The following is a 19462-nucleotide window of genomic DNA, read 5'->3' on the forward strand; positions in this document are numbered from 1 at the left end:
CCCGTCGAGACTAGTATTGGAGATTGAGTGTCGAGTCCCGAACAATCCGACCAAACTCGCCAAAAGACCCAAAATGCTACCCACAAATGTAGAGTCCGCAGAGAGTCCGCATCTCCGCCTTACTGTTGGACCTCATCGCCCCTCCTTGAAGCTATATTTATATTGAATCCCACGCCGTGCTGTCCGACAACGGAGCGCCAGTTTTCAATGGTGATCTCATATGTTTACCTATAAAAGAGCCGAATGAGAAAGAAGACCCGTCTAGCTTTTCTACTCACATACGCGGTAACTTAGATCCAAGCACGTGGATCCAGAGCGAAAGATCCCGTTTTTCGCCAATTAGAGCACATCAAGTAAGTATCCAAGTCAAGCAGACATGGCTGCACAGCAAAAGGGCGCCGCGAAGCTGCGGCAATTCCTCGCCGACCCGCAAAAGATTGTCGTCTGCCCGGGAGTTCACGATGGCATCACGGCGCGCATGGCCCTCCAAGTCGGGTTCGATGCCCTCTACATGGTAAGGCAGAACCCCGTTCCATTTCCATTAGGCGTCATGTCCGATCCGGTGCACTGCAGCCATGATAAAGAAAACTGACACATGCCGCCCAACCGACAGACGGGTGCCGGCACAGCCGTGTCGCGGCTGGGCCAGCCGGACCTGGGCCTCACGACGGTCGACGACATGGCGACCAACGCGGGCATGATCGCGGGGCTGGACCGCTCCGTGCCCGTCATCGCCGACGCCGACACGGGCTTCGGCGGCCCGCTCATGGTCGCGCGCACGACGGAGAAGTACATCCTGCAGGGGGTGGCGGGCTTCCACATCGAGGACCAGGTGACGACCAAGCGCTGCGGCCACCTGCTGGGCAAGGAGCTCGTCGAGGACCAGGTCTACTGGTCGCGCATCCGGGCGGCGGCGCACGCCCGGGCCCGCATGGGGTCCGACATTGTCATCATCGCGCGGACCGACGCCCTGCAGTCGCTCGGCTACGACGAGGCGGTGCGGCGGCTGCGGGGCGCCGTCGAGGCCGGGGCCGACGTCGCCTTCCTCGAGGGCATGCAGAGCCGCGACCAGATGCGCCAGGTCGTCGAGGCGCTCCGCCCGACCCCGTGCTTCCTCAACATGGTCGGCGGCGGCGTCACGCCCCTCATCAACGCCCGCGAGGCCCAGGAGCTGGGCTTCCGCATCGTCATCTGGCCCATGTGCGGCATGTCGGCCGTCTACCTGGGCATGCGCGAGTTCGCCCGCGAGCTCAAGGACACGGGCGAGATCAAGGAGCGCTACGTCACCACCGAGGACGGCTCCCAGAAGGTCGACGGCAGCGTCCGGGACGTCTTCGAGCTCTGCGGCCTCAACGAGTGCAGCGCCTTTGACCAGGAGGTAGGGGGCTCCAGTTTCTCCAAGGGCGTATAGAGTAAGATCTCGGTACCTCAGCAACCGGAGTTTTCGACGGTAGCGAACGTAGACGAAAGCAGGTTGGGAGAGGGGGTCATGGAACGAAGGGGGGTTTTTCCCCCCCTCTCTGTTACGATATACGAAATCAAATGATACCACAATTTAACTACTCAGGGAAATAGAAACCTTCTGTTCTCTTAAGTACACATTAGGACCGACATAATCAATCATGTTCCGAGTCTCAAGTCAACATAGCCGCCATCTTGTTCCAGCAAAGACATGGTCTGGCTGGGCAGAACCAGCGGTCTTACCTTTGGGAATTCCTCGCCGCTTACCGACGCCGTCTCGGCGAGTAGAGGCTCCAGCAGCGCCTCGACGTCCGCGAGCTGGGTCCATAGTTCGCTGCTCGGCCCCCTTTCTATGCTCCTCAACCGAGCCAAATCATCCGCTGCAGCATCTCGCTCTCCTTCTAGAAGCGGCCGCCGCCTTTCTCGCCTCAGAGCGTCTGCCGTTCCTGGCCCGGGCTGTTCCCCAGTATTATCGTTGCGCCCCCTCTCCCCTTTCTCCTTCTCGTTAGCATACACCACGAGATTATCCCTGCGCACCACCACAACCTGGTCCACGACAGACGCCTCGTCCACGAACTCGGCGGCGTACAGGAGCCCCTCGTACGAAGCATCGTGCACCTTCTTGGGCGTCAGCCGGGCTTGCAACAGCGCCCCTTGCTGGCGCGGCGGCGAGGACTCGGCCCCAGCGGCTTCTTCGGAGGGCCGCCGCCGGCGGTAGAAGCGGGTCAGGGTGCCCAGCCTGCTCAGCCCCGCGGGCACCGCCAGGAGCACCACCTCGACCCGGTACCCGCCCTCGTGGAACGTCTGGGCCAGGCTCGCGAAGTCGTCAGGATAACGGCACGCCGACTCGAGCAGGACGTCGGCCCGCAGCGCCACGGCGTACCGGGCCGCCATGGCGAGCCAGCGCCGCGCGTCAGGCCCCGTCGCCGCCGAGGCCCGACCCGGCTGGTGATCTCTTTGCTCTGCGGCGGACAGGGTCGCGTAAGCCGGGTGGTATGTCTTGTAGGTGTCGGCGACGAAGTGCGCAAGCACGGGCCCCTCTTGTTCTTCTTTTATGTCTTCAGCTAAGACACTACTGTCCCTGCTACGCCTGTGTTTACCTCTGATGGCGACAGACTCGAAAGCCTTCTTGATGGCCGGTGCTGCACGAGTCTTACCGGCACCCGTTTGACCCACTATGAGAACTGCGACAGGTGACTTCCTCCCCCCTTACTATTTGGTGGGGATGGTGGCAATAGCGTGGCGACATTCTCTTCGAGCCCGCCAAATTCTGCGGGGATGATGTTCTGTTCAAATATTACGGTCGATTCCTGCTCTGAAAGCACGAAAGTGATGGCATCAGAAGAAGGTGTCGACATTTTTCCTGCGGCGTGTCAACTAAGTAGAGATACTTTAGGTAGCCAAGCTAGCGCGCTACAGGATATTATCAGCAGTATACTAAGGGAGGGTGGAGACAGCGTGAGAGAGCGGATTCCATCGGTTCGATCGAACCGAGTATTGGGGACTAGGTAGGGGTCGTGAGTGGAGAGCTCTTGTGTGACGACGGCTGCCGCTGTGGATGGAAACTCCTCCCTCAGGAGGGTACTGAGGAGGGGTTCACGCGTGGGGGCATTGGCATCAAGTGGGTTCCTACGGACGTGTATCTGCAGCTACTACAAGTAGGTAGCCACATGTTCGTTCGGTTATGCCGCCCGTCAGATTACGTCGCCGGCGTCAACCCAGAAGTCAACCCAGCAGGTCGTTTATTATGTCATGCAGCAATGGAGCCGACCGTATGAGTCAGGGCTGAAGAACTACAAGTGATAGCGAGTGAGATGAGACTGGGTATAGCCACACAGCATCCCCATTCAGAGCAAATGTAATAAAAAAAAAGTCTATTATATCCAGTCTTCCCACTAAAGAAAAAGTCTATAATCGTAGCTGGGGCCTGAGCCAAGTTAGAATTATATAACAATGGCGACGTCTCTTTCCCTTGTAGTGGTCGTCCATCCACACCACCAACGGGGCAAATGTTGTCAGCTGGTGATCGTAACTCATCAGTACACCCCTTTGCTCCAGACCATCCAACACGCCGTAACGATCAAACGTGGGTGTCAAGTGTGGCTCGTCCTGGTGAAACGTTGTGTTTTGTCGAAACGCCATCACCGACTGGCAAGAAGCTAGCTAGCTTTGGTCGGAGAGGGCATGATAGAAAGAAGGATGGGCAGCGGCCAGCATCGTGTAAGTGTTTTTGTCGATATTAGCTGGCGTGATGGCAATCACCCAGTTACAACCTCCCGTCGTCGTCTATATCTTCCCCTGCTCCTTGAACGTCCAGTCCAATCCATCCCGTAGATCGTTCTTGGGGGGTTGACCGTATAGGCCAGGGTAGGGCATCCGAAGTCCTGCATTCGTAGCCGGGGTCACAGAGTCTTGAAGTGACATGGTTTTTTGGATATCATGGTCAGGTCAAGTCAGATGTGAGGTGAAGCGCCATGGGGGGCTTCATGGCTTGGTTTCAGGCTTGGCGAAGGGCATGGCGCTCATACGCGATAGGATACTTTTTTGGAGGCCTTTACGCTCGTCGGGATCTACCGCCTTCGCAATGTCTGACACGGCGCCCAGGACCTTGATGTGTTCCTTCTTGAGTTCCTCAAACGACTCGTCGAGGGTGATGTGCCAAGGGTACAAGACAAACACTTGGAAACCCAGAGCCGACGAAGCCACAGCAAAGTTGGTCATGGAGACCAGACGTGTCAGAAAGACCATGATTGCTGTTGGGGGGTTGGGGGGGAAAAAAAGATGTAAAAAGGAGGAACTCGGGGCGTGTGTGAGAGGGTGAGAGGGTGCGAGAGAGACACTTGAGTTTGTGTAGGAATAACAGCAGATCGAGCGATGCTATGGGATGGGCAGGAATGGATGCTAAAGAAAAAATCACCGACAAAAGAGAGTAGTAGTAGTAATATTACAAGTCGACGATTTCGAGATGGGACGAAGGAGGAAGAATGTTTTTAAAAGGGACTTCTTGGGGGGGAGATCACATGAGCTCGCCGGCACAAGTACAATGAAACACCGAGAGAGAAGGCCCTTCGCCATTGTCGGCGCTTCTTCAATGGGCTTGGGTGGGTCTTCGGGCTGGATTGGAAGAAGGTCAAGGAAGATGTCGCGTGTGCCCAACTAACCAACGTGGTAAATGGAACAAATCCCCACGAGCCAGACAGGTCGCAGAGGCATCATGGGCCACCAGGCACCCCAGGCCAACCCAAGGCCTCGGTTATTGCTCGCCCGTCATCGGGAGCCAGTACCGGCCTGCCCTGTCTTGACTAATATACCCAGCACATCTGGATCCTTGGGAGACCCTGGGACAGCCTTGCAGCTGCGTTCTTTCTTCTTCGTCCGTCAACAGACGAACCCTCGAGCGGGCATTTTTCTGGGCATTTCTGTCCCAAAGGCTGGCCGGATCGTGAGTGTGGGGCCCATTTGCCAAAGTGGCCTGACAATCATACGATGCTCAACCTGGCCCGCTATAAGAGAGCACCCTCCCATCCGCACCCAGCACCCTCCCAGACTCCCATCCCTTGACGTGCCTTTGAAGGGTCGGAAGGCGCAGCTTGTCCAGCACCGGCCCAGGCACCACACGCCTGTGTGACGTAGGTGGTGGCCTTGTTCGTGTGCCATGTGGTGTGTCTTTTCTCGGCAAGACCCTCTCTACCAACGGCCTCTCGAGGGCCAGGCCGTAGTAGATAGAATGACCGACAGACTACCTACCTACTGTTGTAGTAGTACATCGGACGCTAAGTCGGTTGGCTCCAAGGCAATCGGCGGCTGTCAGCGGCTCCGCAATTCCGTCCCGGCCAGTCGGACCCCCCTTCGCAGAACCCTTCGGTCGACTCATCTGTCCGTGCACATCACGACTTTTTTATCTGCAGAAGCATTGCAGATCATGCATTTTCGAAATTCTGGGAAGCCAGAAGCCTTGCCCATCTTCACTATCCAACTTTGGTCCTGCGCCGCCGTCTCATTCGCAGGTCCCCATCGTCGTGGGCTGCCTCGCTTTTTGGTGGGACGGGACGGTGTAACTCGGAGATTCGTCACGCCGTCACGCCATCGCTGAAATTAGCCAGGTATTGGAACACGTCCCTTAATACAGAATCCCCAAAAGAGGTGGGGAGAAGCGCCGTTGCTTCATTCGCGTGTTGATGCAAGGCTTCTTCTACTTTTGCTTCACCCTCTTCTCGGTGTTGCGAGATCGTCGCACATCCCATTCGATTGATGCAGGCATTCATTCACGTGCTATCATGCGGCTTCGACTGAGAGATGACGACGACGACGACGACACACTTATTTCCAAAGTGTGAGAAGCAACCGTTATACAAGTGGTGGCTCCAGCAATAAGACGGCAAAAATAAAGGCACACGAAAAATGGCATTGCACTCGTAGAGAACGACCACTACATACCTACAGATCGGATACTGTGACTATGGCACAATACAGCAACCTTCTGATATCACTATAGCAAGGCCACTCGTATCCAGTATATGGACTTAAAAATGACAGAAAGTACATTGCTAGGCCAAAAACGACGCCTGCAGGATTCGAACCTGCGCTCCCGAAGGAAATGCCTAACCTATATATCTCATGAGAGCATATAGCAGGGCATCGCGTTAACCACTCCGCCAAAGCGCCCCGATGTTTGATGAGTTGTTTCCGTTTTATTCTGGTATAGGCTATGTCATCAGCCACTAGCTGCATAAAACAGGCACTCCTCTCTCCCCCTCCCTGACAAAGACCTGCCAACCGTCAAGGGTTGCAAATCTCGAAAGGATGGAGCCCTTCGGAAAAGAATGATCGTATTCATATACAAAACAGATTCTGTAAGTGATTAATTTCATCTGTAATATCCTCTTGGTCTTGGGTTAGGAGTATTATCGGAGTAGTTTCGGGAGATGTACATGCTCTATACATGTATTTGATTGCCCTTTCCAAAAACCAAGTATAATTACAGGTTGGAATTGTCCACCCTTTCGCACACAGCCCCAAAGGACATGTTGCCCCTTCGTATATGTCGACACAAATGCAGACGTACATTCGTGTACGTAGACTCCTCGAGCTCTTCTCTCTACGCACATGAGAGAGAGCTGGGCAGTATAGCTGGGGTTACCCAGGAACAGGTGGAGAGAACTACTGCACGTACTTACAAGATTGATCAGTGATCATCCGGACATTGGCGGCTAGCAAGGATAGACAGTTTTGCCCTGAATGCTTAATCGGCACGGATGCTGTGTTCAGCCCTGGCGGAATTGAAAGTGCGATGTGAGCACTGGCTTCTTCAGCAGAAGCCAGCAATGCAACGCCTTCTACCTACCTACTCGTAGGAGTTGATGGACCAAAGAGACTTCTATCACTCAGCTGTCCCCTGTCTACTTGCAACGGGCGGGTTGTACGCTTACGATGTCAGTCGAAGAGCGTTTCTTCAAGAAGTCACCGTTTCCCGCTTTTGTCGGTATGAAGGCTACGCTAGCAACCTTGGAGGTAAACAAAGCTGCGGCTGCGGTCCAATAGCGTGCTGATGGCCGCGCGACCGTCTCCCGGCATCTGCCCCAAGATAACCAGTAGGCTCCTGAACAGCCAATAGGGCTGGCCCGTCGGACCAGTTCGTCACCATTGCGTCTGTAACATGCAGCTGCTACGTGCAGCACCCACGGATGTTGCAATTTTAGACAGCATCATTGGGGAATACTTGGACTGAGGGGATTCGTTCCGCAGGGGAGAAACATAGCCCGGATTGTGAGACTCTGTTGCGATTAGCCAGGTCGGCTCTTTGACATGTCGACTTATGGCTAGGGCTGGTAAGATACCGGTTCTTTACTAAAAAACTATTTTCGGAGAAGTTTAAAAAAATCGATAAAAATTTAAAAAACCGGTTTTTTAAAATTACTTAATTTATATTAATTTATACGTTTTTTAAAATATTAATTTTATTATTAAATAATAATAAATTTTAAAGTTATATAAAAATATATAAATTATAATAATTTAATATATTAATTTTATAATTAAATAATATTTTAATATTATTTTATTAATATTAAATAAATTTAAAAATATTAATATAAATTATATTTAACATTATAATTAATAAAATATTAATGTTAATAATAAATTAAAAAGGTATTTAAATAAATATATTATTTATATTTTATAATATATTAATTAATAATAATATTAATTAAAAATTAAATCTTTTAATTAATATTTTTCTTTTAATTAAAAATATATAATTAATTAATAATTAATTAAAGTTATTTATTATAATAAATAATAAACCTTAATAAAGGGACCCACTTAAATAAAATAGATAATAAAGGGAGATTAAATATTAAACTTAATTAAGTAAACGGTCCTTAAAAATAAAAATGACCTACCTTTTAAGTTTATTTTATTTATTAACTAATTAACGCCTTTTTCTTTCTTTTTATCTTTTTATATATATATAAATATATTAATATTTATATTCTTTTAATCGATTTATTAAATAATAATATTTCTATAAAATATTTATTTATATTTATAATCGATTTAAAAAATTAAAAACTTAATATATTCTTTATATTATTATTAACTTTATTAAAATTCCGGTATATAAAGTTAAATTATAATTTATTTATAATAATTTAAGAAATTAAATTTAATAAATTAATTAATTAAATATTTTAAAACCCCGCGAATATAATTTAATAAATATTTTTATTAACCGATTAATTATATATATTAATTTAATTTTAAATAATTTTAATATATAAAGTTTTAATAATTATTATTATTATTATAAATATTATAATTCCCTTTTATAATCGGTAAAGTTTTAATAATTATTATTAATATATATTTATTAATTTAAAAATATTTTTTTTTAATTAAAATTTTAATATATTAAAAAATTAATAATTTTACTTTTTTATTTCTATTCTATATTTATATTATACCTTTATTTTTATATATTATTTAATTATAAATTTATTAATCGTTTATATTAAATTCAATATTAAATAAATATTTTAATATACCTTTTATTAATATTTTTAATAAGTTACCCGACGTATTTAATAAATTAACGCTTCCCCGCTTTATAATTTATTTCGATTTTAAAGGCGTAATAATTAATTAATTAATCGCGTTAAATTTAAAGTTAACTTTAAATTAATCGCGAGAAAGTAGATTTATTAATTAAAGAAATAAATTTAAAATAATTAATTATATTTATTATAAATTTAACGTTAATAAAGAAGTAATTTTAAACTTTAACGATTATATTAATTATATTAAAATCGCGATTAATAAATTCTTAAATTTTATAAAAAACGCTATATAAATTATTTAAAATAATATAAATATTATATTTAATAATTTATAAATTATTCTATTTAAAAAAATTGAAAAAATATAAAAAATAAAATTAATAACGATATAAATAAAAAGATTAATATTATTTTAATTAATAATGATTAATTAATTCTATTACCTTTAATAGGTATTCCTTTTATATTTAATCTACCTTTATTTTTAATTAACCTTTTAATATTTAAAGTATAAAAAAGGTTAAATTTATATTTAAAATATAAAGATTTAAGAATTTTTAATTTTAATTAAAATAATTTTAATAATTTAAATATTATATATAATAAAAAAAATATTATTTTTTTAAACGTTAATTTATTCTTTATATAAATTTAAGGTTTTATAAATAATTTAAATAATTTTATAATATATTAAATTTTTATTATTTTTAAAATATTATTTAAAAATAACGTTTTAATTTAATAAAATAAAGAGTTTATTATATTTTAAAAAAATAAATTATATTAAACGAGGTTAATATAAATAATAAATATCTTTTATAATACATTTAAATTAAATATTTATAATATTATTAAAAAATAAATAATTATTTATTTAATTATTTATAAAATAATTAATAATATTAATACTTTAAAATAATATTTTATTAAAATAATTTAATACTTTCGTTAAATAAGAATATTAAATAATTATAATTTTAATATTTATATTATATTAATTTAAATTTAATTTATAATAAATATTAAAATTTAATAATATTTATAATTATTTTTATTAATTAACTTTATTTATATATATTTAAATTAAATAGCTTTTATAAAAAATATTATATTTTTATATTATATTAATTTTTATATAAAGTTATATGATAATTATAAATTATTCCTATAATTATATTAATATATTAATAATTAATATAATTATTAAAGTAAAAGTAATTATAATTAAAAACGTTTTAATTAATATAATTAATTAAATAAAATTAAATTTATTTTAATTTAAAATCGATTTTTAACTTTAAACTTAATTGTATATACCTTATAATTATTATCTCCTTACTTTAATTCTTATACCTTTTAATATAGTTTTTATAATACTTTATTTTATTTATATAAAAGTAATTAAAATAAATAATATTACTTTTAAATAAAGGAAAAATATTTTAAAAGAAATTTAATCCCTTATTAAATAAATAATTAATAAAATAATAAATATAATTATAATAATTAATATAATTAAATTAATTCCCGGAATTAAAATAATAAAAAAATATATTTTATAAATAATAATAAAGGTAATATTATATTAAAAGATTTTAAATTTAATAATAATAAAAATATTAAATATAAATATTTTATATTTAATTAAAATAAAAATTATTTTAAATATTATAATATATTTTATAATAAAAAGTAAATTAAAAAATATATATTTAAATATTTAAAATTAAATATATTTATTTCGTTAACGTTTAATAAATAAATATATTATTATTATATAAAGAAACTCCTTTTTTAAAATATATTATTTAATTATATTTATATATATAATAAATTTTATAACTTTAAAAAATTAAAAGTTTTATTTAAAATTAATATTAATAAAAAGGAATTTATTATATAAAAATATTATTTATTTTAAATAACGACCTTTTTATCCTTTTTAATTATATTTATTTTTATATTTCGATTAAAACGATTTTTAATAATAATTTAATATATATATATTTAAATAATAAAACTTTTATAATTTCTATTAATAAAAAATTCCTAAAGATTTTAAAATATATTATGAAAAAGAAATTTAATAAATTATAAAATATTAATAAAAATAAAATTAAAATAAATAAATAAATAAAGTTTATATTTTAATTTATAAAATATAATAATATTAAAGAATTTATTTTTAATAAAATAATTATAAAAAGTTAAATATTTAATAATTTTAAATTTAATATTTTATTTATTAATAATTTTCTTATTTTATATTAAATTAATATTAATTATGAAATAAATAAAATTAAATATAAAAAATTTTATAATTTTATATTTTTATTTAAAGTTATATTTTATTTATATTTATATAATTATAAAATTATTAATAAATTTAAAATTATTTTATTTTTAAAAAAATATAATCTTTATTTTTATTATTAAAATACCTTTATTATAAATATTATTATAAATGTTAAATCGATTTAAATAATTTTAATAATAAATAATATAAATAAATTTATAAAAATTAATAAAAAATAAAAATTAAATTCTATTAATAAAAATATTAATAATAATTTTTTATATATTTTTTAAAAAAGTTTTATAATTATATTAATAATTATTATTATAATAATTAAAATTAATATAAAATTTATTTTAATTTTTATAAATATAATTATTATTTTAATTATATAATAACTTTTAATTAATTTAATAATATCCTTTAATAAATCGATTAAAGGGGTATAAATATTAATATATTTATATATATACGGAGAAATAAAAAGAAAGAAAAAGGTATTAATTAATTAATAGATAAAATAAATTTAAAAAGTAAATTATTTTTACTTTTAAAAACTATTTACTTAATTAAATTTAATACTTAATTTCCCCTTATTATTTATTTTATTTAAATAGGTTCCTTTATTAAAGCTTATTAAATACTAATAATAAAAAAAACTTTTAATCGTTTTCAATTAATTTATATTATATTTAAAAGTAAACGGTATAAAATATTATTATAAATATTTATTTTAATCTTTTATTATTTTATAAAATTTACTATATCTTCGTTTAAGCGTTATATATACTTTTATTTTATTTATAATTTATATATTATCGTTTTTAATAAAGATTTTTTAAAGATATCTTTTTAATTATTTAAATTCGATTTACGATATAAGTTATATATTATATTAAAAAATATACCATATCTTTTAAAGTAAAATTTATATTAATTTATTTTTTTCGCGGTATTAATATTCCTTAATTAATTCTTTTAATTTATTTAAAATATTTTTTAATTCTTAAATATTAAACTTATAATTATAACTTTTTTATTTAATTAAATAATTATATTTATTATATCAACGATTAAATTAATATTTAATAATTATTTTTAATTTATATTAAATTAAATCGTTATCCTATTTTATTTTAATTAATCTTAATAATAATAATATCCGTTTAAATAAATCCTTTTTTTAAAACGTAAGTATTAAATATTTAATTAATATAATAAAATAAATATAATAATTATTAAAAAAATTTAATTTATATATTAAAAGGCTAACCCTTTTAAATACGGTTTAAAGTTTAAATTTCTATTAAAAAAATTTCTATAATAATCTTTTAAATAAATTATAACCGTAATAAAACTTTAAATAAACTTTATTATTAATAACGAAATTAATTATATAATAACGATTATTATAATAATATTTTATTATAATTATAATAAAATTTATAACAAACTTAATATTTTTATAAATATAATCCCTTATAAATTTTATATTAATAAAAACGTATTCTATTTCGTCGATATTAATAATAATATTTATTAAATTTAGAAATTTATATCCGAATAATTATTTATATAATATCGATTTAATTATTTATAAAAAAGCGCTATTTAAATTTTATTATAATATTAAAATAAAATTAATTTAATTATATTCGGAATTTATAAAATTTTAATATTAAATTATTAATTCAATTTCTTAATTTTTATATTTTAAAAGCCCGTCGCTTTAAAGATATTAAGTAATAATTATAAATAAATTAATTTATAATATAAATTAAAAACTTTTTTAAAAATTATTTATAAATTTTTTATTATAATTAAAAATAATACTTTTTAAAATTCTTTAATTATATATTATAAATATAATTAAAAAAATAAAGTTTTAATTTTCTATTATATATTTTTTATTTTTAGGAATAAATAAAATTTATTTTAATATAAAGTAAAAAATAATAAATAAAATATGAAAATATATTATATAAAGTTTATTTTTAAATTATTACGAAATTCCTTTTAAAATTATTTTAAATAAAGCGATAATAAAATTAATAACGATAATTTATATTAATAATAAATCTTTACGCTATATTAAAATATAATTTTTAAAATTTTATTATTTATTTATATTATTAATTACGTATATTAAATAATATACTTTATATTTTTTTATATAATATTTTTTTTATTTAAATATAAAATTAAATAAAAAATTTATTATATATTTTAAATTAAAATAGTAATAATTATTATATATTATTTATAAAAATTTATATATTATTTTATAAAATATATATAAATATTTCTTTTTTTATATATTAATATTATATAATAATTTATATTAAAACTTAAATAAATAATTAAAACGAATTATATTATAATAATTAAATATTACGTTATTTATAATAATATCCTTTAAATCGTTAATTAATTTTATAAGTTTAATATTCTCTTAATATATTTTTATTATATAGTTCTTTATTTTTAATTTTATTAAAATTTTAATTTAAATAAATTATATTTTATTTAAAATAATTAATTTATTTATTTATTTAAAGGTATTTTATTTTACCTTTAATCGATTAAATATATCGGGAATAAAATTAACTTTATTTATTATATAATAAATTTAAAAACTATATTAAAAAAAGTAAATAAAAATATTTATTAATTTTTAATTAAATTTATTTATATTTATTATATTTAAAATAATTTAATTAAAAATTCCTTTTATTATATTATAATTTATTAAAATAATTATAAAAAAGTTTATAAATTATATTATAATTTTTATTTATTATATTATTTAAATAAAGTAAATAATTTTAAATTTAAATAGTTTATATTATATTTCGAAAAATAATAAATAATAATTTAAAAATATAATAAATAAAATAATATTAATTAAAATTAAAAAATTAAATTATTATTTATATTTATTTTTAATATAAAATAATATAACTTTAAATTTTCTTTTAAAAAACCTATTAATTTAAATAAATAATTACCGTTTAGGATTTTAATAATTTAAATTCGTTTTATTATATATAATTTTTTATAATACTTTAAATAATTATAACTTAACTTTAATTAAAATAAATAACGTAACGTTATAATAAATTTATTTTTTAAATAAATTTTTATTAATTATTTTATTTTACTTTCGTTTTTTAATTAATAGTTTAATCTTTTTTTTTTATAAAAGTTTAAATAATTATATATAATAAAGAATTAAATATTTAAAAAAATTTATATTTTTAAAGTATTATTTAAAGTTTTATAAGTTAATTAAAAAAGTTAATTATTTAATTATTATAAAACGTTTTTTAATTATATAAAGTTTAAATATATCGATTTTAAATTTTAATAATTTAATTAATAAGTATTTAAAAAAAGATTTTTTTAAATTTATAATAATATTTTTTAATTTAAATAAATTAAAAATCGTATAAATATAATAAATATAGTTTTCGAAAGTTTCCGAAAAAATTATAATATTATCGATAAAAATATAATAAAATATTTTATATAGTTTTAATAATTTATTTATAAATTATTATATATATATTATAAAGTTTTTAAAATTTATAAATATTATTATCGATTTTTTAAAACTTTTATAATTTATAATAATAAATTTATTTTAAAATTTAAAATAAATTTAGAATTAATAATAAAATTAAATTATATTAATAATAATAATTTATTTATAATTATAAATATTATCGATTATTTCGGTTTATAACGATAAAAGATAGGAGTTAAATATTATAATAAAATTAAATAAACAGAAATTAACGATAGCTTTTACTTTTAATTTATTATAAATATATTTTTAAATAATAAATAAAAAAGTAATAAATGGATATAATTTATTAATTTATTTAAACCGTCCTTTTTTATATAATATATTATAAATTTTATTTAATATTTATTAATTTTTTTAATTAAAAAAGTATATATATAAATTTAATTTTTTATTATATTAATTTTTTATTAAAAAAATGTTTATTTATTAATTTTTAAATATATTTATAATTTTTTAATTATATTAAATATTTAAATATTTATTAATAACCTTAATTAATTTAGCGGCTTAAATAAAGTTGATAATATATACTTTTATTCCTTTAAGGGTTTTTTATTTCAGGAAATTTTAAAGTTTATTAATATTAAAAGTAAAATATAAGTTTATAATCTTAAATTTATTAAAAACTAAATTATTTAATAAGGAAATTAAAAATAAATAATTATTAAAGTTTACGATTATATTAAATATATAATTAAATATAAATATTAATAAATTTATAAAAATTAAGTTTATAATTAATATAAATATATTAACTTTAAATATAAATAAAATTATTTTAAATATAATAATTATAATAATAAAATTTATATTAAATTTTATATTAATTAAGATAAAATAATTAATATTAATATTAAATAAGGAAGGTATCGTTAAATTAATTAGAAATTATTATATAATTAAGATAATAATTATATTTATAAAAATTAAAACAGGTTTTATATTAATTTCGATTATTATAGTAATAATTATTAATATAATTATAAAACCTTTTTAAAAAATATATAAAAAACTATTATTAATATTTTTATTATACCTTTAAAATTAAAATAAATTATAAAGTAGGGAAGCGTTAATTTATTAAATACACCGGGTAATTTATTAAAAACGTTAATAAGAAGTATATTAAAATATTTACTTAATATTAAATTTAATATAGGCGATTAATAAATTTATAATTAAATAATAAATAAAGATAAAAATAAGATATAAATATAAAATAAAAATAAAAAAGTAAAATTATTAATTTTTTAATGTATTAAAATTTCGGTTAAAAGAAAAATATTTTTAAATTAATAAATATATATTAATAATAATTATTAGAATTTTATCGATTATAAAAAGGAATTATAATATTTATAATAATAATAATAATTATTAAAACTTTATATATTAAAATTATTTAAAATTAAATTAATATATATAATTAATCGATTAATAAAAATATTTATTAAATTATATTTATAAAGATTTAGGATATTTAATTAATTAATTCGTTAAATTTAATTTTTCGGGTTATTATAAATAATTATAATTTAATTTTATTTATTAAAACGTCGGCGAAATTAATAATAATATAAGGAATATATCGAATTTTTAATTTTTTAAATTAATTATAAATATAAATAAACGTTTTATAAAAATATTATTATTTAATAAATTAATTAAAAAGGTATAAATATTAATATATTTATATATATATAAAGAAATAGAGAAAGAAAAAAAAAACGTTAATTAATTAATAAATAAAATGGATTTAAAAGGTAGATCGTTTCTATTTCTAAAGACCGCCTATTTAATCGAATTTAATATTTAATTTCTCCTTATTATTTATTTTATTTAAATAAGTCCCCTTATTAAGGCTTATTATTTTTTTAAATAAAGTAATTTATAAATTATTAAATACGGTATTTATATTATTTTAAATAACTTATACGGCGTTTTTTATAAAATTTAAGAATTCGTTAATTATAATTTTAATATAATTAATATAATTATTAAGGTTTAAAATTATTTCTTTATTAACGTTAAATTTATAATAAATATAATTAATTATTTTAAATTTATTTTTTTAATTAATAAATCCGTTTTTTCACGGTTAATTTAAAGTTAATTTCGAATTTAATATAATTATTTAATTAATTATTACGTTTTTAAGATTAAGGTAAATTATAAAATAAGGAAACATTATTTTATTAAATATACCGAGTAATTTATTAAAGATATTAACGGGGAGTATATTAAAATATTCGCTCGATATTAAATTTAATATAAACGATTAATAAATTTATAATTAAATAATAAATAAAGATAAAGGTAAAATATAAATATAAAATAAAAATAAAAAAGTAAAATTATTAATTTTTTAATATATTAAAATTTCAATTAAAAAAAAATATTTTTAAATTAATAAATATATATTAATAATAACTATCGGAATTTTATTAATTATAAAAAGAAATTATAATATTTATAATAATAATAATAATTATTGGAATTTTATATATTAAAATTATTTAAAATTAAATTAATACGTATAATTAATCGGTTAATAAGAATATTTATTAAATCGCGTTTATAAGGGTTTAAGGTATTTAATTAATTAATTCGTTAAATTTAATTTTTTAAGTTATTATAAATAATTACGATTTAATTTCGCGTATTAAAAATTTAGCGACATTAATAATAATATAAAAAATATATAAGGTTTTTAGCTTTTTAAATCGATTATAAATATAAATAAATGTTTTATAAAAATATTATTATTTAATAAATTAATTAAAAAGGTATAAATATTAATATATTTATATATACGCCTTAAAATAAAAAGAGAAAAAAAGGTATTAATTAATTAATAGGTAAAATGGATTTAAAAAGTAAACCGTTTCTACCTTTAAGGACCGCCTGCTTAATCGAGTTTAATATTTAATTTCCCTTTATTATCTATTTTATTTAAATAAGTCCTCTTATTAAAGCCTATTAATATATTATATATAATTAATATAAATAATATAAAATAAATAAATAATAATATAAATTAATAATAATTTTATATTAAAACAAATAAATATTTTAAATAATAAAATTAAAAAAATTAAATTTTTAATAATAATAAATAATAAATATTAAATTCTTTTTTTATTATAATTTTTAATTATAATTATTTATTATCCTTTATAATATAAAGTTTAAAATAAATTCGAAATTTATAATAATATTATATTTAATTATTAAAAAAGGAATTATTCGTTTATATTATATAAATTTAAATTTTATTAGAAATTATTTATATTAAATAATAAAGTTTTTAAAATTAATATATATAAATATCGATTTTATATAAATTTTTAGAAAAAACTTTTAAAAATAAATATAAATTCTTATAATAAATATTCCTTAAGATTTATAATTTATTTCTCCTTTTTATTATATATATATATATATATATATATTATTTATTATTTTAATCCTTTATATATTATTAAATATATATATAATTATTAAATTTTAATATTTATTTATATATATTATAATAGATATTAATATTAATAACGATATTATATTATATATATTTATAAAAGGTATTTTTAATAATTTTAAAGAAATTATTTTATTAATTATATATTATAATACTTTAAAATTAAAATATTTCGTTAAATTTATTAATTTATTAAAGTTAAAATACTTTAATATTATTAAAGCTATTAATAATATAATATTTTAAAAACCGAAATAAAAAATAACTTTATATTTATATTCCTTTTTTATTATTTAAAAAAAAATAAAAATAAAAATAAAATCGGGAAAAATAATAATCGATTCTTTCGTAATTTCGATAACGAATACCGCGTTTTTATAAAATTAAAAAAAAGCCGTATAAATATAAAGGAAGAAACTATATTAATCTTTAATCGCTATTCGGAAATTTATTATAATAAAATAACGAAATAAATAATATTAAAACGTCGATAAATAAAAAATAAAAGAATTAAAATTAACGAATAATTATTTAATAAATATATTATTATCGATTTATTATTAATTAATTATTATATAATTAATTAATTTATATATTTATTTAATTTAATTTATTGTATAAAAAGTAATAAATTTTATATAAATTTTTTTTTAATATAAATAATAAATTAACGTCCTTTATAAAATAATAAAAAATATTATTAAAATTATTAAATAATAAAAAATATATTTATATATATATAAAATAAAAATAAAATTTTAAAAATTATAAAATTTAATAAAGTTAATAAAAATTATTATAATAAAATTATAAATTAATTTAATTAATTAAAAAAAAAGTTATTATTAATAAATAAAGAATAAATAAATTAAAATTAATAAATAATTTTTTAATAATAAATATATTATTATTAATTTATTATTAATTAATTATTATATAATTAATTAATTTATATATTTATTTAATTTAATTTATTATATAAAAAATAATAAATTTTATATAAATATTTTTTTAATATAAATAATAAATTAATATTTTTTATAAAATAAAAATTTTATATATTAAAGTTATTTAAAATTAAATTAATATATATAATTAATCGATTAATAAAAATATTTATTAAATTATATTTATAAAAGTTTATAATATTTAATTAATTAATTTATTAAATTTAATTTTTTAATTTATTATAAATAAATACGATTTAATTTTATATATTAATAGATCGATTAAGGGGGTATAAATATTAATATATTTATATATACGTAGAGAGATTAAAAGAGAGAAAAAGGCGTTAATTAATTAATAAATAGAATAGATTTAAAAGGTGGACTATTTTTATTTTTAAGAACCGCCTATTTAATTAAGTTTAATATTTAATTTCTTTTTATTATTTATTTTATTTAAATAGGTTTTTTTATTAGGATTTATTAAATATTAATAATAAAATTTTTTTTTAATTATTTTTAATTAATTTATATTATATTTAAAAGTAAACGGTACGAAACGTTATTATAAATATTTATTTTAATCTTTTATTATTTTATAAGGTTTATTATATTTTTATTTAGGCGTTATAT

The 19462-nt window shown here is 26.1% G+C and overlaps 3 protein-coding genes across 3 annotated transcripts; 1 reads left to right on the forward strand and 2 right to left on the reverse strand.

The window, feature by feature from the left end:
• Positions 1–376: 376 nt before the first annotated feature.
• On the forward strand, positions 377–1411 carry PG985_006609 (carboxyphosphonoenolpyruvate mutase; the record flags this gene model as incomplete). The annotated part of the gene is made up of 2 exons (XM_066826378.1): positions 377–514; positions 614–1411. 2 exons carry the CDS (start codon positions 377–379, stop codon positions 1409–1411), a joined length of 936 nt encoding a protein of 311 aa, XP_066685985.1.
• Positions 1412–1620: 209 nt separating this feature from the next.
• On the reverse strand, positions 1621–2819 carry PG985_006610 (TPR repeat protein oca3; the record flags this gene model as incomplete). Its single annotated transcript, XM_066826379.1, has 2 exons — positions 1621–2645; positions 2675–2819. The coding sequence occupies 2 exons, from the start codon at positions 2817–2819 to the stop codon at positions 1621–1623; spliced, it is 1170 nt and encodes a 389-aa protein (XP_066685986.1).
• A 1126-nt stretch (positions 2820–3945) lies between these two features.
• PG985_006611 (uncharacterized protein) lies at positions 3946–4209 on the reverse strand (the record flags this gene model as incomplete). Its single annotated transcript, XM_066826380.1, has 1 exon — positions 3946–4209. The coding sequence occupies one exon, from the start codon at positions 4207–4209 to the stop codon at positions 3946–3948; it is 264 nt and encodes an 87-aa protein (XP_066685987.1).
• Positions 4210–19462: the final 15253 nt, after the last annotated feature.

This window comes from Apiospora marii, assembly GCF_038362585.1.
Source record: "Apiospora marii strain CBS 49790 chromosome Unknown utg000004l_segment0_segment0, whole genome shotgun sequence".
Taxonomy (NCBI): domain Eukaryota; kingdom Fungi; phylum Ascomycota; class Sordariomycetes; order Amphisphaeriales; family Apiosporaceae; genus Apiospora; species Apiospora marii.